The following is a 24646-nucleotide window of genomic DNA, read 5'->3' on the forward strand; positions in this document are numbered from 1 at the left end:
AAAAATATACCTTATCTTTCATAATTGGTAGTATTTGATCTTGAGTAATAATGATACCAAACATTGCAGAAGGTCTCTGCCTGAGGGTATATAAAATACATCTCATGAACTGTTAAATGAACGCTTGTGTTTACAGAACACATCAAAACCCCAGCACCATTGCCCTGCGCATCTCTAGCCAAGTTGCTGCAAGAGCAGAGATCATAGTTCACTATGGCCTTCCCATGTGGCAGGCACTCCGAGGGGATCTAAGTGGCGTGACCAACTTCTGCTTGTAAGAATAGACTTAGTTCACAGACCTTTCTTCCCTCCTTTTTTTTCTTTCTTCCTTTCTTTCCTTTCTTTTCCTTCTTTTCTTATTTCCTTCCTTCCTTTTCCTCTTCCTTCCCTTTCTCCATTTCCTTCTTTCCTTCCTTCTCTCCCTCCCTCCCTCTTTTTCTTTTCTTTCTTTTTTCTTCCTTCCCTCCCTTCCTCCCTTTTTTCTTTCTTTTTTTCTTTCTTCCTCTCCTTTCTCCCTCCCTCCCTCCCTCCTTCCCTTCCTTCCTTCCTTCCTTCTTCCTTCCTTCCTTCTTTCCTTCCTTCCTTCCTTCCTTCCTTCCCTTTTACACAGCAGGATCAAAATACATGTGCGGCACCCCATCCACCCATTCCCCACCTCTGCCTCTCCATTAGCCAAATGCTCGGTTCCTCTAGCTATGACTGTGTCTGTCACTCTTAGAGCAGTTTGTTGCCATATCTGATCAAGGATGAGTCATTTCTTTCTGTTACCTTAAAACTTGCATAATTTCAATCAGCTGTTATGGGGTGACTTGAAGAGATAAGCGTTCTTCAAAACCAGGCTATGGTGAAATATTTTTGATAAAAATTCCCCAGTCTCCTCCTTAGTAATATGACCTGAAACATGGCAAGGAACTGTGACTCCCAAGTGAAGGAGGCCTGAGTTTTTATCTTAGCCCTGTTATTTGGCAGTTGGAAAATGTTTGTAAGCTTCAATTTTCTAGTCCTTAGTGGAAAGAATAAAAATGATAATACTTGCCTCTTGCGATCATTTTGAAGACATCAGATAATGAGACTAAGCCTATATATTATATTATCCTGAATACATTAAATGGTCAATGATAATTATTAAAGAAGAGATGAAAATTTAAATAAGAGAATTGAACCAGAAAATTGGTTCAAAAATGCTTTGTGGAATATGATCTTACTTAGAGACCAGAATGGGTTTTGTTGTTGTTGTTTACTTGAGTTTTTAAAAATTCTCTTTTTAACCTATACACAAAAATAAAAAGTTTTACATATTAAATGAGGTACCATGTAGTGCTTGATGCATGTATTCATTGCATAATGTTTAAATCAGGTTCCAGGTGTATATTTTGATGTTAGATAAATCAAAAAACTACTTTCAGTCTTTTATTTCATCAATAAAATAAAAATAAGAATGCTTAATTATTCGCTTTAAGTCTAAACCTAGATAGTGTACATCAGGAGCTTTTAACCTTGGGATCCAGGAGACTCTTCCAAATTAATTTACGACTCCCAATACTATTGGAAAATATTGAGGTGTACATAACTACCCTGAGGACAGTAACACATCATGGTCCAGTTATTGTTTGTGAACTAAGACAAAAGTTTTTAATTTTTGTTTCTTTCAAAATCATGATCATCATTAAATGTTATGAAGGCGACTCTACATAGTTTATAAAATAGCTATTTGTTTCTCTGATTAAATGCTTAGAAACTGAGAGCTTCGGACTCTAGGCTTTTTCTAGAATATGTCTATCACTGAGATTTTTATTTTTCATAATGCGAAATATTCCCATTAAAAATGTTTATTAAATATATCATATAAATGAAATATTCAGTAACTTTATTTTTAAAGTTTTTCAAAACTTCAAGCTAAAGTTTGCTTAGGAGGTGCTAAAATTGCCTAATGGTACCTCCAAAAATCCTTGTATTACCTTTTTTTTCCCCCTCCAGTGTCAGATTCTGGCACTGGCATAGAAGAAAATGTCCCTGTGGAGCAACTTTCCAGCCATTGTTGTAGCTGAAGGAAAGGTGAAAACAGATACATGGTGGCAGAAATAGAAGCAGTGAGAGACTTGAGTAGTTCTTTTGACAATAATGACTTTCACGTGGAATGAAAAAAGACAGTGCAGACATAAATTTTCAACCATATTTTTAGCTGTCCAAATGCATACTTGCTATAAAGGCAGCACATTATTCCAGAAATGGCATGGGCTAGAACTCTGAAGATCTGGCTTTTTCCAGACCTGATTCTGTTAAGCAATTTGTGTATAACATTGGATGTTTGATTTGCTCCTTTAAAATATAGGGTGAATCAAAGAAGGGAGACCTCAGACCTGTGTAAGAGGTTTTATATCTGTGTGGCCAATTTCCAAAGTCTTCAGATTTGAAGGATCAGGATGAATAATTTAAACTGTGAGCTATGCATTGGGGCATTTTGGTTTTCTGCTCTCTCACTGCAGGAGTCACCATTTGCATAGCAGAAAAGATGCAGCTAACAATGTGTTTTGCACCCGAACATTGCCTGATATATTGGGCAACTCTCTGCATAGTGAGGTGTCAGTGGGAATAGGCTTAGGCCATTCATACCTGGTTCCAGCATAGAATTGCTAGGGTGTATATTGCCTCCTGTCCTGGACCAGTTGTTCCATCATTCCTAACCAGGGATGTTAGTTTAGTTGACATTAGTCTCCATTCTCATTGCTGATGTGTTGAGGAAGTGAGTTGAATAAGCTGGGTAAACAGGTTTTGTTTCCAAGCTCTGAGATAGGTGATTACAAGATGGGTTTTTGGCTGAACCGTGTGGAGTCCCTTCTCTTTTTTTTCTGGCAAGAAATCTGAGGGCAAAGAGGGTTGTTTTAAAGCAGGCATAGACTTGTTGTATAGCTCATTTTTAACTGATTCTTCACAATTTTACTTGAACCAAAAGTCAGCCGAGATATTGGTAACTATTGCTTTCTGTTGGCAGAGTTCTCCCCCTTGATCAGCCTGGGCTTCTGGTAAAATTCTGGCTATTAATCTAAAGGTGTTCATTGCAAGCCATTCTAGCTGCTGCATTCTGTATATTCTGTAATTTTAAGTCATTCTAGCTGCTGCACTCTGTATATTCTGTAGGGTTGTATGTAGTTGGTAGCATTTTAGGGAAAGCAGGTAAAGGATGTGGCCTTCTGTGTCTCATCATGGTGACATAATAGTATAACTATTATAAATAATAGGACTAAAATAATATCATTTATTCAACAATTATTCACTGTGTATTATATATCTGACAATCACAAACACATTATTTAACTCATGTCAGCTCTCTTGGTAGTGAATAGGGCAATGATGTGGATAGGACATCATTACTAATGGGACAGTAAACAAATGTAAATTTGTTTCTGAATGGACTAAATGATTATACATTTTTATAAAGGAGCATAGAGAGTGTATAGCCTCTGCTTGTAAGATAGTTTTCAGCACTTTAATGAATTTTGTTCAAGGTGAATACTTTGGTTTCTTCAGCAGATTTCCATATAATTTACATGACTTAAATTATCTTTGTTTATGACCAGTCTCAGTTTGTATCACTTTTTTGGGCACTGTGCAAGATTCCAGACCATGCAGAACTTGTATGCTGCTGAGTCCCCACTTCTAGCACAGTACTGGGCACATGGTGGGCACTCAATAACTATTCCCAGAACTGAATTGAATTAAATTTACCACTGAAATTTTATTATTGCAAAATTGTACCAGAAGGTTCTATCATAGCCATCTTTGCATTTCCCTAAAATGAAATTTGCAGAGAATTCTAGATATAATCAAATAAACACAGAAAATATTTAAAGAGTTAAAAATATTTGAGGTACATCCAGACTAACAGCACATATATCAAATTTCAGATTGATTCAATTTAAAATGGCTAAGATATAAAACCATAAAAAATGTGAGTAAATACTCTGCCTATCAAGGCTTGTTATGTAATTACATGGTCTGAGTATGGTTTTTATTCATAGAAAACTATTATAAAAGATCATTTCTGCACAAATTCCTTCACCAGTGGAGACTTTTAATATCTTAGAGATGAATATCCATGTCTCTAAATGTTAAGCCACTTGAATAAATAATTCAATCAAATTTGCTTTTTATTAATCAGATGAAGTCAGTTCTGAAATTTGAAAAGCTTAAAATTTTGACTTTTGGCTGATCTTCAAATAATAAAATAAGCCATAAAAACAGCTGAGTCGATTTAAAACTTCTTTATCATTTTTTCTTTTACTCATATCTGGATTTACCAACACATGTGCCAAGACTCAACCTAGAATGATTTATAACTAAATGAGGAATTAAGCCCCCTAAAAGCAAAACTTAGGTACTTTGGGAAAAAAGAAATGCTATAATTACACTCATACAATGATTTGCTGTTAATTTAAAGACTGACGATATTTTTGCTTTGCTTTGTCTTTTCTTTATTTACTTATCTATTCATTTATTTAGTGGTGCTGGGAAAGGAACCCAGGACCTCATGGATGCTAGGCAAGCATTCAACCCCTGAACTACATCCCTAACCTTTTTTAAAAAAGATTTTTATTTTGAAACAGAGTCTTGCTGATGCCTAGGCTGGCCTTGAGTTTGCAATTCTCCTGCCTCGGCTTCATGTACCTGGCTTTGTTTTAAATAGTTATTTAGTCCTTTATATTTCTTGATATACTCCAGGAAAAAAAAAAATAGTTTGGATTTAAGATGTACTTACACTAAAAGTTATATGCATCATTTTCTATTTCAAACCCTGGTATGTGTGATTGTCCAAATTCATCACCTACATTGCTTTTGTAAAAAATTTGTGGTTGTAATATATTTGAAACACAGATAAGAAACATGTGATCTGAAGTTCTCTTAGTAATTATTGAAAAGTACCTACTAGGTCAATCACTGGCCTAGAAACTCCTTACAATTAATGGATCCTACCATTATCCTTACTTTTTCATACAGGAAATTACCAATCAACAAAAATAGTATGGAGACAATATACAAATGCAACCAAAATATTACTGATCCAAATACTAACATATAAGGTTAAATTTAAAAACAATTATTTCCTTGAATTGCTGATTGTAGTTTTTGTGTTTTTGTTTTTGTTTTTTGATTTTTTTTCTGTAGAAATTTACAGCCAAGCTGACCTGTCTGTAGGTTTGGGCTTTGGGGCACCCTTCATCTGTGCAACTAACATCTCTGTGTAGAACCCACAGAGAAGTACAAAGAGTTGCTTAAAGGTCAGGCGCAGAGAATGTGACTGCATATGTGGCTTTTTGTTAGTCTGAGGATGAGAATGAGATTTGTGCTAAGTCCATTCCTCAGGAATGCCAATTGGTGTTCCCCATTAGCTTCTTACTCCTTTCATTTCTCTCCAGTGCTGCCTATAGCCATAGGATACATAATTCTCCATTGTCCTGCACAAGATGCAGAGGTACAAATTATTATGATCTCTTATGAACAGATTGTAGAAAAAGAAAAACTTGTTAAACATACACATGCACATTTAGAGCCATCAGCTATGACTAGAACATGGAGATTAAATACTGTTGGAGCTTTGTCGTACCTGACCTAGTAACTCTGGTACCTAGCAAGAACCTAGCATGAGCTGTCTCTCAATAATAAGCATGTAATAGAGGAACAATGCATTTTCTTGATTTTGTTTGCAACTACATCATCAATGATCTCTGCCCAATTCCAGATAAACTTGTCAACCTCAGTGGAAGACATTTAGATAGTATTTGTAAAAAGAAAAACAACTTTTCTTTCCCCAAAAAGTAGGAGTAATACTCAAGATAGAAGTAATAGTAAACAGTATTACTTTCAACTTTGTTATATTTATCTGCTTCAGACAGAACACTGTCCTGGATGTTAATAACTTAGAATTTTTGATGACTATTAGGAAACATGATTTCTGTACTTAAAAAGTTAGACATAAAGAAAAATAATAAAATATTTTAAAACTGAATGAATCAGGTTTTTAGTGCTTTGCTTTTTCTTTAAATTAAAGCAAAGCTTTTTTTTTTTTTTTTTTCCTAAGCAGGGCAGGGAGGCTTCCGTTGGCAGCTGACTGCCTCTCTACCCTTGATTGGGCTCAAGATGTGCATAACTTCAGGGTGGTTTCTGTGTCCATCCAGCTTACACTGTGCACAGTGCCACCAAGTCAGGCCTGTGAGCTGTGCTGTGGTTGAGAGAGATGTGGTTCTGTGATCACACAACCAGGGACACTGTCCACATTCTCCACTTTTTCTGCTGCTTCCAGAAACTTCAGTGCATCAAAAATATGGTCCAAGACTTACCAAAGTGTTAAATTTGTTGACATGGGAGGTAACATTTTATGTGTGAAATATTTCTCACCTACCTCCCACTCTCCACCCCCATGCAAGAAGGCTCCCATTGAATTTGAGGTGTGAACACCTAGATATTTCACTCTGACTCAACTTTCCATTCTCATATTTGATAAGATAGGCACAGATGAAATGCATTTAACTGTGTCTAATTGTGCAGTTTGTCTCAAATGTTCAAAAATGAAAAAAACAACTAACAAGGAGAAAAACAAAACTATCAAAGTATGTTTCCCATATAAAAGAAATCACAATTGACTCCCCTTGATGGCAAATAGCTAACTCACTGGGCATCCCTGGAACTGTTTTAATTGCATCTGTTAATCCATGTAATACTCTGAGCTGTTCACATAGCAAAGATGGGGGAGATTTGAACACTGAGAGACCTAATAACTTTGCCTAAAGTTGCACCTAGCAAATGTCAGAGACAGGTTTTGAATACCAGTAGTCTGACTCCCAAATCTGATTTTTAATGGCTAAGCTATCCTGATACTGAGTGAATTCAAGGCACTCTGGTTTATTTAAAATAAGACATGGTTTACCTAAAATACAGCAACCTTTATTGGACTGCTTAAAGCAAGATATGCCTGTGAAAACCAGTACTGTAATTTCAGGATTTTCCCTCTAACTAATGAAGGGCATTTTCTTTGCAAGAGAATTAAGCACCAAATTGTGCAAGGGTTGAAACGCTCACTGAAATCAGGATTACACCCACTTTGGCATGCTGTGTCAAGCAGCCAGGGCATAAGGAGAAAGGAGAACAGACTGCGGTGAATGGTTCCACATTCAGATTTGAGCCTCAGCCATATATGTGGGTTAGTTTCCAAATGGACATTTACATTGCCTTTATGTGGATCAAGTTGGTGTGGATTTGTCAAATGTGTTATTTAGATCTAAGAAAATGATAGGATGGCCCCAGGAAAGTTTCACAATTATAACCTAACTAGGTTCCCTAGCTTACCTTGGACAAAGGGGGCCCCAGGATGTTTAATAAACAGGACCTCTAACGGCTCATTGGTTTTCGGGAGACAGTAGCCTCTACTGTCAGAGCAGGTCCCAGTGGAGACCTGTGGACCTCTGATACCCAATGTTTGATATTGCTGTTGATGAGATTTAGAAACTTGTGGTGTATTCCTGGTTCTGACTTGGATGGGAGTGGGGGTCGGTAAGTAAAGGAGAACTGGAGATTATCTTTGTGAAAATCAAGTTTTTATTACATCACCTAAAGTGGCACAACCTGCTACACTAATGAAACCGTGTTCTTGGTTTAAAAGGGCAATTGTTAGCTTGACTTTGTGCTCACTAAAAACATTCCCCCAATCTTGTTAAGTTATTGCTCTCATTTCGGATTTTTATAGCTGTGCAGCTTACCAGCCCTCATTTCTTTACGTTTCATTCATTTTCCTTGTATTGATGATTAATGGAGGATGTCGAATGTTAGAGTGAGCAGGCATCAGCAATTGCAAGATCATAATTAGTTTAGCTGACGAGGGCCTCTGATAGCACTTGCATCTGGATGGAAAAATTACCCTATAGGGAACTGGCTGCTCACCAGGTCTTTTTAGTGATACATTGTGAAACACCCGATGAATCAAATGCCCTTTCAATGCCAAGAAAGTGTTCCAGTCTTGAAGCCAAAATTATGTCTGCAGAAAGCTTTCCATTTGAAATGTATCAGAGTACAATTATAACCATTGTATTTTCTTGGCAGGCACTCCACTCCTCTACAGTATGGACTGGAGTTAAATAAATTGCCTAAATTTTATGAATCCCTGAAATTTTGACTTATAGCGTTTGTAATATTTAATTTATAATAAAATTAGGTCCCAGCAAGACTTTTTCCACTCCTTATCTAACATGCATATTTTATCATTAAAGGCTTTGCTTCCTAGAGAAAGGAGAGCTGAGCCACAATTCAGGCTGGCTTTTTCTGCAGCAAGAGAATTCCATTTCCTGCCGATTCGTATTTGTGCCGACAAACAGCCTGACTTTTGTTTAAATGAGAAGTTTAATGGAATCATTACTCGATAGCAAGACTGTAACCAGCAATACTAATTATCTACTTTTAAATATTCTTAGATTATTTTTGAATCTGGTGATTACAGAATTCAAGCCACTAAAATCAATTTGTATTCGGAAATGCTTGTGATATCCAAGTCTGAGTCAAATAAAATAAATAAATAGCCATTGAAGGGATGATGCTGTCTAGCTTAAGCAGGCACCTCGTAAGGGCTCTCATTAGTAATACTGTACTTCTTGTTGGCAGAAGTCCCTCCTGGTCCACCCAGCTTTGGGGAATAGAGCGTGTTTCTCTTTCAGATTTTACAATTGCAAAGGAAAGGCCAGAACCGAGTGTCTTATATTCTCTTAATACTTACGTTACACCAGTGACATGCAAAAAGACACAAATTGGTTTAATTTTAAATGGTTTTCTTACTACATTTATTCCAAGTTTGACTATATTTTAAAGCTCAGGTAGCATGTTCCAAATCATATTAACCATATTGCCATGTTCTGTCTTTATAGCTTTTGTTTTGACACTTTTAAAAGGTATATTTCAGGGTTCAGCATTTAGGAGTCATCATTAAAGGCACAAAACCCAAAGTTCAAAAAGTTAAAGCTGTTTCTGTGAAAAGCCTTTGGTGTTCCACACACCTCATCCATCACTGTAGGGTTAATTATAATGAAAATCAGTGGTGCCTATTAAACACAATTGAACCTGACCTCATTATGGGCACTGTGGTTTTATACTGTCATTGTTGCAAGTCTAAAGACAAAACTCCTGGGTTGATTTGGTCTAACTCCACTGATCATGTGACTCACCTCTGACCTTGGTTTTCTACCCCCATTTCAGAGGCGTAGAGGCTCGGGTGTTTTTTGTGCCAATTGCCTGACCACAAAGACCTCTCTCTGGCGAAAGAATGCAAATGGCGGATATGTATGCAATGCGTGTGGCCTCTACCAGAAGCTTCACTCGGTAAGAATTTGTCCCACTGTTTCAGGAAAAGCTTTATAAAGCAGATCTGACCTGGTTGGTGGTGTGGTAAGTCCCATTCCCTGGCTTGTGTAGCCTGCCCCTGCAGGGCTGTTTAATGCAGTCACTTTGAGTGCACATGTGATTTATGGTAAAAGGGGCTTAGATGTTATGGGGAGATATGTTTGAGATCATTAGTAATGCATTATGCTTCTTTTGATATAAAGAGGAAAATGATTGATTTCTGGGAACTTCACATAAAAGATAGTCAAGCTAATGGTTATCAGAATTCAGTGGGATTAGGTTAGGTAGGAGAAACCATAAAAGTTTCAAAAACAAACAAAAAGTTAAAAAATAAATAAATAAAAGGACTCTTTAGTGTTGAGTATAAAATAGAGGGCAGAGAACACATGTTTATTTCCCAGTTTCCCTTCCTAATTCTCAAGTGTCACCCTGGCTACTTGGGATCTGGAGACCAGATACTTTCAGAAGCACAATTCTGAAATAGGACCAGAGAATGCCTTCTTGTCAGTGCTTTTCCAGAATACTGGGTGAGATATATGAGGTTCTGAACAGCAGATACATCAGGGTACAAATATTGTAAGGTACAAAGGTGCTTTGGGTTTTAAAATCTCCAGCTGTCTCTTGGCTCATGAAGGTCCTTTGAATTAATTTTTCCCAAATTTTAGTTAGAATACTGTAATACGATTTAAACTCACAAATCCCTTATCTGTATACGTGTTTGACTTCCTGAAGGATTTTTTTATAGTTTAGAAAGATGTATCTGCTGACACGAGCTGACTTTAAAATAGGAATACCCCATTAAGTAAACAGAAATCTATTTCCCTGTGCCTTTTCCATTTTGCCTGGCATTTTACCATAGCTGTTAGCACAAGCCAGTGAATAGATTACAGCTACAAGGAATACAGTTTTAAACAAAACATCCTCATAAATGGACCATTGGAAGCACACTTGAAAAAATGCATGCTGCCAACAATACTAATTGGTAGTAAACTGCAAAAATCTTATTTGTTAGCATGTAACTAATGGAAAGATTTCCCCCGACACACACACCACCACATACCTCCTTAATTTTTTTTTAACCTTCACCATTTAAACACAGCAATAAGCTTCCATTTAATGAGTCCTGACGTTAATGATTTTAATTGAACTTGGGCCAATTATAGGCTAAGAATTAATTAAATTACTGTTCTGCCAAGTTATGATAATTTAACCATTGCGATATAAACTAAACTTTTCTAAAAACTATTTTAATATATGTCTCTCCAGAGGCAAGATGTTTTCAGTTTTGAGTCTTTTCTGTAAACCATAAATTGAAAGATATAAAGGTTATTGCTTACACAAAACTGCCATGAAAGTTTTGAAAGTTTTCAAAAGGAATGAATGCAAACTCCAGGTGTCTTTATAACATGGAGATTAAACTGCATATTTTATAATATTATAAGCCGTTCATAAACCTGCACTTTCTGAACAAAATTTATGCACGTGGCCTATCCAAGCTAAGTGCATTTTCATTCGGAAACTAGCAACTGAATTGTTAATAACAAGTGTATTATCTTTCCTCTGAAATGCTTTATCATAACAAATATTCCAAAAAAGATTTATGGTTATATTTTGTTTAATATGTTAAAACACTGCCTGGCATTAAGTACATTCTTTTTAGGAAGAATTCACAGATTATATATTACTTATATTCATCTTTTTGTAGAAGTTATTTCCTGTTTTCAGGTTTTTTTTTTTTAAATCAAACTTTAGCACCCTTTGAAGATTCTCCTAAATTTATAGCTGCAAATTGCATTAATTTATTAAACTTGATTTTGCAAATCAAAGTTAGAGCTCTTACTGCAGGTAAAGTTTTTATTATGGTCTTTTCCATGGATTTTAGTCATGTAACATAAACACCTGTTGAGCATGTACATAAATACTAATCATGTAATGTCTAAGCTGAATAAAATACTTAAGTTGAATGAAAGTCAGCATTCATTTTAAGTAGAGTAGAATGACAGACTGGATATTCCAACCAAGGCTAAAAATGAATTTAGACTTCTCAACACAAAATGAATGCTTTACCTGTTAACAAGTAAAAGCTTCCATAGTGAATATATAAATATTAAAGGAAGAGAAAAGTAAGAAGAGGGAAAAGATCGCTATAATACAGCTTTGATTACCTGAAACCTTTTCTTATGATTCTGTCAGTTTGTCTTTGATTATTTATGCTCTGAAATGAATATTTTATGCTCATGTTTGCAGTTATTTAGAAAGATGCTTGTATTAGTTTAAACTGACATAACAAAATTTACCTTCTCACTGCTCTGAAGACTAGAAGTCCAAGGTGCCAGCAGTGTTGGATTCTGGTGAGGGCTTTCCTCCTGACTTAGGCACCTTTTTGCAGTGTAGAGGGATCTCTCTTTTCCTCTTCTTATAAGGCCACACTTCTGTTGGATCGGGCTTCTAATTGATTGACCAAATTCAGCCATTATTCTCTCTTAAAGACCCTATCTGTAGATATGTTGAAGATTAGAGCTCTAGGATACAAATTTTTACTTGGACACAATGTAGCCCATGGCAGTACATAATTTTCCTACTGCTGTCATTAGTACCTGTCTCCCATGTTACTTTGTCGACATTTTGGTGCACAACTCAAAAAATTAAGATATTTTGGAAAAATTATATTTCATCAAATAACTGTCTACACAGTTTTATTATTGAATGATACAATCCCAAATCAATCTGTTAAACTTGGAAAAGCTACTTTTAAGTAGGTTAAAATTTTCTGTCCCTCTTGCAGAGATGGGCATGATTTAATTAGGCTAAAATAGTGTACTTTATTTACTTCCTCTGATCCTGCTTAGGGCAAAAGGAGGAGATTTAGTAAATCTGTAGCATAAAGGCTATCCTTGCTTTGAACTTAAGCATGGTTTTTATTTGTGAGGAATTTCAAATGCATTTGAATGTATTTTTTAATGTTTTCCTTTTATGTATTTTGTGTGTTCTCTGCAGACTCCCAGGCCTTTAAACATCATTAAACAAAACAACGGTGAGCAGATTATTAGGAGAAGAACAAGAAAACGCCTTAACCCAGAGGCACTTCAGGCTGAGCAGCTCAACAAACAGCAGAGAGGTAGCAGTGAGGAGCAGGTCAATGGAAGCCCATTAGAGAGGAGGTCAGAGGATCATTTAACTGAAAGTCACCAGAGAGAAATTCCACTCCCAAGCCTAAGTAAATACGAAGCCCAGGGTTCATTGACTAAAAGCCATTCTGCTCAGCAGCCAGTCCTGGTCAGCCAAACTCTGGATATTCACAAAAGGATGCAACCTTTGCACATTCAGATTAAAAGTCCTCAGGAAAGTACTGGAGAACCAGGAAATAGTTCATCTGTATCTGAAGGGAAAGGAAGTTCTGAGAGAGGCAGTCCCATAGAAAAGTACATGAGACCTGCAAAACATCCAAATTACTCACCACCAGGCAGCCCCATTGAAAAGTACCAGTACCCACTTTTTGGACTTCCCTTTGTACATAATGACTTCCAGAGTGAAGCTGATTGGCTGCGGTTCTGGAGTAAATACAAGCTCTCTGTTCCTGGGAATCCGCACTACTTGAGTCATGTGCCTGGCCTACCAAATCCTTGCCAAAACTATGTGCCTTATCCCACCTTCAATCTGCCTCCTCATTTTTCAGCTGTTGGATCAGACAATGACATTCCTCTAGATTTGGCGATCAAGCATTCCAGACCTGGGCCAACTGCAAATGGTGCCTCCAAGGAGAAAACAAAGGCACCACCAAATGTAAAAAACGAAGGTCCCTTGAATGTAGTAAAAACAGAGAAAGTTGACAGAAGTACTCAAGATGAACTTTCAACAAAATGTGTGCACTGTGGCATTGTCTTTCTGGATGAAGTGATGTATGCTTTGCATATGAGTTGCCATGGTGACAGTGGACCTTTCCAGTGCAGCATATGCCAGCATCTTTGCACGGACAAATATGACTTCACAACACATATCCAGAGGGGCCTGCATAGGAACAATGCACAAGTGGAAAAAAATGGAAAACCTAAAGAGTAAAACCTTAGCACTTAGCACAATTAAATAGAAATAGGTTTTCTTGATGGGAATTCAATAGCTTGTAATGTCTTATGAAGACCTATTAAAAAATAATACTTCATAGAGCCTGCCTTATCCAACATGAAATTCCCTTCTTTCATTATTCTTTCTTTTGATGAGTAGGTTACCAAGATTTAAAAGTGAGACAAATGGTTAGTGAGAAAGAATAGAAGATGGTAAACAATCACTTTCAAAACCTAGTAAGTCAAAACCACCTTGACTAATGTGTACTGGTGAATCAATCCATTCGACATCCCACCAGACTTTATTTATTACTTTTGTGAAGGGATTAAAAACTGTCTAGAATTTGAAAGGGTTTACATATTATGATACTACAGCAGTATTGGGCTGGCCATTGGCCCGTTTGTTCAAAAACCCAGAAATTGTTCCCTAAATTTAAAAGTATTGTGAAATCCTAGGCAGATGAGGAGATTTGAATCTCCAGGGCAGTGGAAGGAAAATGGCGCCCTCTCAAATCAATCTCCCCTCATTGACCATGTTGCAGATTTGGACCTTGAAATGCGAACTGTGGTTAGGCTTGGTGAGAGAGCAGCAAGAAAGGTGACAGATGGTGGCACGATGTTTTGGGCCAGCCCTGCCTGTACATACACATGCACACCCTCTTTGATATTTTTGTCCTTTAGATGTTCAAATACTCAGTAGTTCTTTTGTTTGCAGTTTAGGTTCAATTTGTCCAAATATATATCCATTTCAAAAAACAATGTCCTCAGTGCTTATGTAGTAATTTTATTTCAGATATTTCTTTCTTGTTTATGATGAACCAGTTTCGATTTGTTTTTTTTAAGCCTCCTGTTGATCACTAATCTCACTTGGCACATTATAACTAAAGGACTCCCCTCAAATCAAAAGAATAGACGGATACAAATGTCAGACCGTGAGTTTAATTTGCTTAGAACACATGGTATTTTTCCACAAGGTAACCTGCTGTATTTATTTATTTTCTTTTGGTTAAATATAATTTCCAAACTTTGTGGTCAGGCAGCGTCTAAGGTTACGTTACCACAGACTGACAGTTGGTATATGTACCAGTCATTACCCTTCATTAGGTTTATACAGGTTTAGTTAAGTAGCATTAAATAGGATTCTTAGAAGTATGTCTTCATAGTACTTTTAATACTTAAGGCTTTGTAAAAACTATCCATGAAGGGAAAGCTCCTCAGCATAACTGCTCAGGGAAATAGGGCTAAATAACTGAACATTAAATAATTGGTTAAAGGTGCTGTTAGTCGAGCCTCAATGCTTGCTACAAGGATGTATGTACAAGGACTGACTTTAATAATTTGCATTATATTGTCCCAACCAGTAGTTTATTTTTTGCCACGGAGATGTAGAAGATATTACAAGCTACTGGATGCACTGTCAGATTAACTTATTTCATTAAAGAAGTTGGGAGAACAAATAGGAAAAAAAAACTTATTTTTCTAGTAAATATTAATGTATTACATTTCAAATAATGGTGCCTGACATATTGAATAATTATTTTCTACAGTGTACGTATGCAACAAAGATATTCCATCATGCATTAGAGTCAGTTCTGGCTCTGCCTAGCTGTTTACATTTGCAAATGTAGCAAACAAGGTAATGAAGCAACTATTTCTATTGCAGTAGATATCTTTTTGTGTGTGTGTGTGTGCATTAAAGTTGTAAACGGTAACATGAAACAAATGAAAGTTCTTGATATAATGGTATGGAAACAAGAAGGAAATGAAAATATTTTTATGCCTACTTAGGAAAAAAAGGGTAGCACTATTCATTCCAAGTTTTTTTGTTTTTTTGTTTTTTTTTTTACTTTTTAAGCTCTTACTCACATTGTTATGCTTAAGATGATAAACATATATCCTCTTTTTATTGCTTTGTCTATGTTTCAGATGAAACATTTCAGAAATTATTTTGATAAGTGTTGCTGAATCCGCAGCACTGATGTGTTTATTGCATTCTGTAGTCGCGTTTGCACTCCATTTTTACATTAACTTGCAGTTGCTTTGTATTGTTTTGTTTTGTTTGGGTTTGTTTCTTTCTCACAGTGCCGGGTCTTCGTTTCTTAAAGTTGGATGGCAGGTAGCGCTCAACCAGTTCGTGACTGTTGTAGTGAATGAAGTTAAAAGTATCTTTCTAATGTTGTGTTGTCATTTCCATTCTTGCATTTTTTTTTGTTTTCATGTAAAAAAAAAAAAAAGAAAAAGAAAGAAAAAGAAAAAAAAAAAAGCGAGAGAGAAATCAGGACTAAGTCCTTTGCTTCAGTTTCATTGTTAAAGGGCCCTATTCTGATCTCACCTGTCCCTAGCTCTAATATTCACATAAACTAAAATAAAGAGGTGGAATGAGGAGCTTTGACGTTCAAATGATTTGACATAATTTATCTTTCTTAGGACATTTGATGGAAAAAAAAATCTCAAAGTATGCAGGCAGATCTGAGGGGTATCAAAGATCTGAAAAAGAGAGGAGATTTCCCAAACAACAATATTTAATTTTCTTGGTAATAAGAATATTATTACTGTAGCAACCCTCAAGCAACATTATATGTTGATTGTTTAAACCAGTAAAATACCAGAAGTTTGGTTAACTCCGACAATATTATAGGTATTATTTTTTGGATTAAAAAAACTCCCTAAGCAATTTCTCCAGTGTGTCAGACACAAATAGGTTGTTCATTGTTGGCATGTATGCCTTTGTTTTTCATTCAGTTGTGTTTTTATTTTTTTTTCCTCGGACATAGTAGCAATGACTAGCATTGGAAAATACATATCACTGTTCTTGGATTATTTATGGTCAGTCTACTTTCAGTAGAATACTCTTGGATAGCATTGACATGATAGACTTTATTCCATACTCCTTTATTATTAATTATTTTATTTTCATTTTTGCTTTCATTTATACATACTTTGGTGGAGAAGAGGTTGGGTTTTGAAAAAAAGAATGACAAAAGTTCATCATAACACTAAAAGACTCCTTTATTTGTTGGACATTTTGTTCCATCTCTCAAAATATATTACAAATATGGTATTCAAGATTTCTGAATCATTTTGTCATAAATGAGCTATTTAGGTACTCAACCTTTTTTTTTTTTTTTTTTTTTTTTTTTTTGAGGACTTTCAAGATCATTTAGGAATTCTTCTTGGAAAAGACTTCCCTGTAATGAAAACTATAAGCCCCCTAAAGTTGTATGCCATTGACAACCTGTAGGTCTTTTCAAATTGTCTATCTTTATTCTAAATTGAACTGTAGATAAAGTTAAGACCAAGGCCAACTTTTCTCCCTCTTTCTGTTCTCCCTCATCATTGCCCCCTCTTCACACAAGGTTGTTTGGGATAGAAAAATCATCTCCAAAGCCAGCCCACCTCGGAAGATTGTGGATTAAGAGAGACACTACAGGACTCTTAAGTAGAGAAAGGGATGGAGCTGTCAAGGCCAGCACGTTCTCTGGGGTTCAAAAGGCTATGAGTGTGCCCAGTTCTCTCTACGTGACATATTGAGATGTTCTTTTAAAAAAATCCATTTTTAAGATAGTGATGTTCTGTTCTAAACTGTTCTCTTTTAGTAAAGGTAGATTTTAGAAAACAAGCATGGGGATTCTTTTCTAAGGTAATATTAATGAGAAGAAGAAGAAAAAAAAGTGATTATCTCTAAGAGCTCTTTGTTGAAGCCTGTGGTAGCACATTATGTTTATGATTGATTGCACATGTGCACATAATCTATTATGATCCAATGCAAATGCAGCTCCAAAAATATTAAATGTATATATATTTTAAAATGCCTGAGGAAATACGTTTTTCTTAATAAACTGAAAAATATCAATACTGCTATTAAAACAATTATTAGCCTCCTGTTGTGTGGCTGCAAAACTTCATAAAGTGACCTGTCTTGAGACCTCCGAACTGCCTGCCTGTTTAGTTAATGAACATTCATGGCTTTCTAGAGGGAGAATATCTGCTGTCCAGCAGTGGGAACGTGGAATAAGGAAACTGGCAGTGCTGCCTCTGTGCAGTACGCCGGCCTTTGGATAAAGTTTAGATGAGTTCACAGCTGTCTTTGGGTTGAGGATCATGGCAAAAAGACATCAGGCCTCCTTGGTGAGTAAGTAGGTGAGAGCTTGCTGACTGCTAGATGCAGGGGGAAACTGAGGAATTGAAATGCAACCTGAATATGAAACTAAATACACTAACCCAAAGGTAGGTCCTGTTAGGTGGATTCAGTCAGCGGGCAACCGACCGTAGATGGGAAGAGGATGGAAAGCCAGGCATCAGAACTGTGAAGGGCAGTGTTAATTTTCCCAAAGAAGGACTTGGCCACAGGCAGAGGCTTGGCTTCTTTGCAAAGCACTTCCTTTTGGTCGTCCATGGCTGATAGTGGTGTAATTGTTTAGAAAGCCTCTCCAGATATTTGCAGTAATCAGCCCCTCTGGAAGATGCTAGGGCAGAAGTGTGTCAAGTCAGGGATGAAGAAAATGTGAAATTCGACAGTAATCCACACAATGGAAACTGGATAATGTATGCTCATGTGTTTTTGTCTTGAAAGGCAAGGTAGAGCTGGTTACTCCATCCTACACCAGAAGAAAACAAGAGTAACTTTACCATGGAAATAATGTTTAATCTTCTTCAGAGAAAATGGTCCTTCAAGACCCAGAAGTCCCCAAACTGGATCCTGGTTTTACCCTTGATTATTTGTTCAACACATGAACTGCAGCAAATCACTTTTTCTTTTTGTGCCTCAGGTTCCTCAGCTGTAAAATGGAAAAGTATATGAATAATAATATTAATATTAATAATAATAATAATGGTAATGTAGTACTTGTTTGTAAAGCACTTTGAGACCCTTGGTTGAAAGGCACCACAGGAGTGTCAAGTAGTATTATTTGGCCAAGGGGGTTACTTAAGCTCTCAGTTTCCAAGGGCCAGGAAAGGTTGGGGTCATTTTTGTTAAAGATGAGCTGTAAATATCATAACTAGACAGCCTATAGTGTTGACTAGAAGAGGCAAAACTATTATGAGGCTGATAAAACCATAGTTTCTTAATGGCTACCAACAAGGCAAATATCACAGTAACAAATGCCAAATTCCTTAGGGTCTACTATTTGACAACAATATGGATAATCTGGGGGGAGGGGCAGGGGTGGGAAACATCTCAAAATGCCAATGTAAAATTAACTTTCAGCAATATTCACCAGCAGAAAATGTCTTTCATATGGAATGATTTCATGTTGCTAAGAAAAAGAATTCAATTTGTAGTCCTGATTTGAATATTAGAATGTTGGCTATAATAGTTCTGTTCTTACAACACATGGAATTTTTTCATTTTATTTTATTTTGTTTTCATAGTGCATGTTCATTTCTACTCACAAACATGTTCTTGGTGTATTTCTTATGCAAACAATCTTCAGGCAGCAAAGATGTCTGTTACATCTAAACTTGAATAATAAAGTTTTACCACCAGTTATACATAACGGTGTTGGAATGGTTTATATGGATTCATTTTCATCCATGTAGCTATAGGAAATACAGACCATTGTAACATACAGACAGGCTCTGATAAATTGAAATGGTGAAATCAATTTGCCATTTTTATATTATTGCTAGGACCGATAAAGCCTAGATTCTCTCAACTTGTTTTGTTTTTCCTTCACTTTTTTTTTTTTTTTTTTTTTTTTTTTTATCTTTCTTTAACCAATCAATCCCTTATTGTGTACAAAATTTATACTAGCTCCTTTAGGAAGATTAACAATAAAATTGTGTTTATTTCAAAAACATTTATTAAGTATTGAGTGTTGAGTATTAGGTAATGATTGTGTGTAAAAACTGCTTATGAAGTTTAACTCCAGTTCAGTTCAGTAAATCTGCGTGAATGTGATGTGAAGATTCTGATAAATTACCTCCAAAAGTATACATTATTATATTAAATATTCTGCTTGCTTAAAATGGAATTAATCAGAGCAGGTCTCCTGAACGATGATGTTGAAGGAAAGAAGCAGATGAAATCCAGATAGGGAAGGACATGGGAACCCGAAGGAAAGACAGAAGAACAGGACACAAATTATGTTGATAATCAATTGCTTCAGGTGATGTTTTGAAAGTTTCAAAACAATCAGTATCTACCTTCCTACATGGTCTTCATTTCTCGGGGTGAACCCAAATTAATGAACAAGTCCTCTTATTTTTGTCCCTCATTCTTTTGCTTGTCTTATGTTTTGAAAATAGCAAAGTAGAAACTCTTCGAGGGGCTTTTATACTGGGAACAAGCTCGATTCACAGCTGAAGGCATCACTCTTTACATAAGAGAGCAATAATAAGGTTTCTTTTCCTTATATGGAATTTCATTCCCATTAGTTTCCACTTCTCAGATAAAGCAGAGTACAGTTCATCCTCACCCAGGATTGTCAGAACCCCATTAAAAGAGGAGCAGGGAGCCATTAGCTACTTGCTGGTGTATGAAGGGAGAGAAGGGAATGAACCTACAGGGCCACCCCTCACTCATGGCTTGCTCCCCCTCCGCTGTGGGGGTAGAGTGGGGATCAGAAACTCAGTGCCCAAGAGGAGCAGGCTGGTAGCCTGCTGGGATGCAGTCAGCAGGGCGGAGACGGACAACTAGAGAGTTCATTCCTGGGATAAAAGTTGTCTTTCCTCCACTCCAAGAATATTGCCAAGGGAGAATGCTAACTTGTGTTCCCAGATTTTTAGTTTTCAAGAAAAATTGGACAAAGGAAATTTCATGTGAAATTGCCTAATTTTTAAATGTCAGTAGCTGACTTTTTTTTTTAATGCTTCAAGCCAAACAAAATACTTAAGAATTAATTCCACCCTTAGACTGCCAGAGTGACTAGGACCTGGAGCTTGAACAATGGTGAACTCTGAGAATTGGCAGGGATGAAACTGGGCAAAGGGCTGGGGGTGGCTCCTCTTGGGCTCTGTCTCAGGTCCCAGGACATCTGCAGCTCTTCCTGGAAACCAAAAAGAACTGCACTAAGACACCTGCCTGACTCCAGAGCCAAATGCATTTGAGACTCAAAACATTTGCCCAGGCTGGACCTCATGGTGCATGCCTGTAATCTCAGTGGCTTGGGAGGCTGAGGCAGGAGGATCCTGAGTTCAAAGCCAGAGCCAGCCGTAGGCAACTCTGCGAGACCCTGTCTCTAAATAAAATATAAGAAGGGCTGGGGATGTGGCTCAGTGATTAAGTCCCCCTGGGTTCAATCCCTGGTACCAAAAAAAAAAAAAAAAAAAGAAAAAATTGCACAGGGGAGGAAATAAATCCTATTTTTTTTTAAGAATACTGCACACTACTTCATACTTTTTTTTCTCCATCTTTACAACCTCAAGTATAGTTACGTGTCTTTGTGTTTTTTAACAGACTGGCATGAACCAATTTACCCTTTCATGGGCAATGAAATGCCAAGAACTATGAAAAAACTGCTAAGGGTATATTACATCCAGCAATGCTTCCAGGATACCTGTGACAATCCTTTCCATGTCATATTTTAGACTGAAAGCAAGGGAAAGAAAGCAGAGCAAAATAGTAGATGGGGAGAGAGAGATGTTTTCATGTATACTCAGTTATGGACATAAATTTCTTTAAACAAGAATAAGTAATTTTATAGCAGAATTGATTAATTTTACATTATTTTCTGATGTGTTCTGGATGTCAGAAATGTGAAAATTGTCTTTAAAAATGTTTTAGTATTTATATCAGGTATGTTATTTGAGGTAACAGCAGATTCTTCTCCCAACTTCCTGCTTATTAACAGATGACAAATTTGATGATACTAAGTTTTTCTCCAGGAAAACAATAGAGCCCGGGCTTGTTATAAGAAGGAAAGTGCACTAGAAATTGCTTAATCTTTTTCCATACTCAGAAGACTTATGTAAAATTCTGCCCCCATATGTTTACTTTGTGTAGTTAGTTGAGAGTATGATTTCTTAATCCTATTTTTTTAAAATAGCGTGCACTTTTGTTATGCTAATAAAGAACATTACAGGAAGTGTAAGCGTTCTTAATTTCTCTTAGTAAAAACTTGCATATTCCTAAAGATGCATACCCAAACCCCCCCCCAAAAAAAATTGCAGATTTCTGCTCTTATTTCCTTGTGAACATGGCTGATTTGGGAGTGAGTTAATTTTATTGTACTGCTTTTGGTTTCAGAACTGTGAAAGAGCAGCAGTATAAGACACAGAAGAGAGTGAAAATTTGGTGCATAGTCTTCATGCTTCCACAGAATGTGATTGATTACATTATCAGTTTGCTTTGTTATAAGTCATTTTTCATTTGAGGGTATTTTCTGAAGCTTTAGCTGTTGCATTTAATTTCATCATGCATTTAATACTCAAAAAAAAATATCTTCCTGTCATCTTAATAAAATTTTATTGAAATTTTGGGGAGAAACATCTGTTATCCCCCCTGTGACTTTTAGAAATGAGATATCATACTTAGTAGAAAGCATTTGCTATTTGACAAGTTACAGTAACTCCCAAGAAACACTGAAGGAACAGTGTCTTACATGAGATAGCTAATAAAGTCAAAACTAAAACTTGAACACTTACACCAAGCTAACCTCAATGACACAGGGTTTTTGAGAATGAATTTGTTTTAGTTTCTCCTGCTGTGCATTTCTCCCTTAAAGGGTAACTCTGAACTCATACTTCCTACATGCGTACAAACATTAAATTAAGGCGAGTCACCTCATAGTCAATGACAAATGATTACCATAATTGAAAAACACAATTTGAGTAGATTGGCTGGTATTCTTACACTACAGACTGATGACGGCAATTGAGACTTCAGTCTTCTCAAATGCAGTGGAAAATCTTTTTTTTTTTTTTTTTTTCCCCTGAATCGATGCCAGCTGGTCCTGAGTTCCCTGAAAGTCGTATTTAAAGGCTGCATGTTAGCTTTAACTTTGGTAAGAAGTCATGTGCAGCAAAAGGATAGTGAAGTCATTCTCACTGGATGCTTTTGTGCCCTGGGCCATTTAATTCACTCTCAAACCACTTGTTACTTTACTCACCTCTTAACTTCAAAAAGAAATGGGTTGCCATTTGCTTTTGGAGACATTAGATTTTATTTGTTTATTTTTCAGTGCTGGGAATTGAACTCAGAGCCTCATGCATGGTAGGCAAGCACTCTGTCACTGAGGTACATTGCCATCCCAATATTAGATTCTTGATGATGGACTGTTTTCCTGGGCATTTTAAACATTGTTTTCTAAAAGTTTGTTATGAATACAACTTCCAGGAGTATGACCTTTAATTCAAATTAGTGGCCGTGCCACCCTCACTGTCTGAGTGGATAATCAATATCAAGTTTAAGGATGAACCCATCCTGTGAGGCAAACCCATCCCTTATTCTGCTTCCCCCACTGTCCTCAACAATGTGTTCAAGGATGGAACCCACTGGAACTTCCTCCTCAGGACCTTCCCGCCTCCAACCAAGTTAACCTCAAAAAACAAACTCTAAACGTCTTATAATTAACAAGAACAATTCTTTTCAAGACAAACACTAATATGAAGCTATGGTCAATATTTAAATTCAGTTGTAGAATATTGTTTTGCATCAAAATTATTTGGAATATCTCTCAATGGTATAAACCCTTAGGGAAAAGAGTATTGCATATTGGCACACACTGTTGTCATTGATGCTTATAGAAAGTGGATTATTTTAAGATAGACTAAGAAAAATAAAATGAATATTTTATAAGCATAAATACAGTGGCTATGTTTAAAATATTTTGTTCTGGGGGGCACAGGGAGATAATGAAAAATAACAAAAAAACAAGGTCACAAACTTATAAGTTGTTTTAACATGATGACTTCTATTTTGAAAACAATTTTCATGGAACTCCTAGAAAATTTTTATAAATGTGTCCCATAATCTAAAATTTCTAAGCATTAATAACATTTACAACCAAATCAGTCATCAAAGAGATGCTTTATTTTCTCTTTTTGAAATAATGCCTTCCCCCTAAAGTTCTTTGTTCTTAGACTTAGTAGAGATAAATACATGATGATACTTTACATTTGGGTGAGTCAATTTACACCTAAGCAGCCATTTACTAATTACCAAATATGTAAAGCTTATAAAAAATGGGTGAACAAGGTAGTCAATACTATCTTACTTTAAGCTAAAGATTCAAGACTAGTTTTTCTGGGCTCCCATACAGACTCTTCCATACAAAGAATTGAGCTCTGCACTGGCCAGACACCTATTGATATTCTACTCCCCAAGATGACTAAATCAACTTGATCTTATCCATAAATATTTCTAGAAACTCTAATAGTTATAGATTACATCTTTACATTTGGGATCCTTATGTATGGTGTACTGTCATAATGGGTTTGGTGTAAGAATAACAACTAGATCATTTAATTTTTACATTGTCAAAACAACTGTCACAAATGTGAAAATTATAATTCTCATATAAAATTGCCAACATAATTCTCATAGGGAGAGAGAGCACTTGCAAAAGTTGTAGTTAACTGCTTAATGAGAGAACTAGCAATGTGGCAAAGCTGGTAGAAAAACAGATATCAAAGACTATATGAAAGACAAAAATGTTAGGGATGGGCTTGTGAGCCAGTGGTGGAACATGTGCCTTGCATGGAGGAGCCCCTGAGTTCAATCCCTGGCACTAAAAAAGAAGAGAACAAAAGAAGTGGAAAAAACTGAAATTAAATACTAAATTAGATATAGCAGTTTATATTCCACTGGGCAATAATGATTATAACCTTTTGGGTTATCGATCTTCCTTACTGGACAAGTATCATTTACATCTCTTCTGGAAAAAAAAAAAATTAACTTAAATCTGATCAGTTTTCTACAAGTTAACTTTATAGAAATATAAAATAGTCAAAATAAATAGTTACATTCTCCAAGAGAATAGAATGACCCTTAAGATAAAATACATTTTAGTCAATGTTTAGTATGATACTGAAAGGTCAAATGACCATTATTTTGCCCTATTTCCAAATTTGGTTATTTTTTTTTCTTAACAAAATATATTATGATCTGAAAATAAAAATGTTAAGACATTTGTATTTGTACCTTTCTGAAAAGGAAAGTTACTTCTGTCCGTTTCAAGTGTTTAGAATTACAGTTGTATAAACAACATGAATGTACTGTTTTGCATGAGACAGTGAATGAATTTTATTTTCCAGACTTGTAATAG

At 36.1% G+C, this 24646-nt stretch overlaps 1 protein-coding gene across 6 annotated transcripts in view; it reads left to right on the top strand.

Annotated features, from left to right (window-relative positions):
* The window catches only part of Trps1 (transcriptional repressor GATA binding 1), a 235803-nt gene extending 219951 nt beyond the window's left edge, over positions 1-15852 (top strand). For all 6 annotated transcript variants that reach the window (XM_047559417.1, XM_047559443.1, XM_047559411.1 and 3 more), the window contains 2 exons: positions 9235-9357; positions 12376-15852. In XM_047559417.1, coding sequence (XP_047415373.1) covers positions 9235-9357; positions 12376-13437 — 1185 coding nt within the window. In that variant the 3' untranslated portion in view covers positions 13438-15852. The remainder of the gene's footprint in view (positions 1-9234; positions 9358-12375) is intronic.
* Positions 15853-24646: the final 8794 nt, after the last annotated feature.

Source organism: Sciurus carolinensis, chromosome 1 (genome assembly GCF_902686445.1).
Source record: "Sciurus carolinensis chromosome 1, mSciCar1.2, whole genome shotgun sequence".
NCBI classification, from domain to species: domain Eukaryota; kingdom Metazoa; phylum Chordata; class Mammalia; order Rodentia; family Sciuridae; genus Sciurus; species Sciurus carolinensis.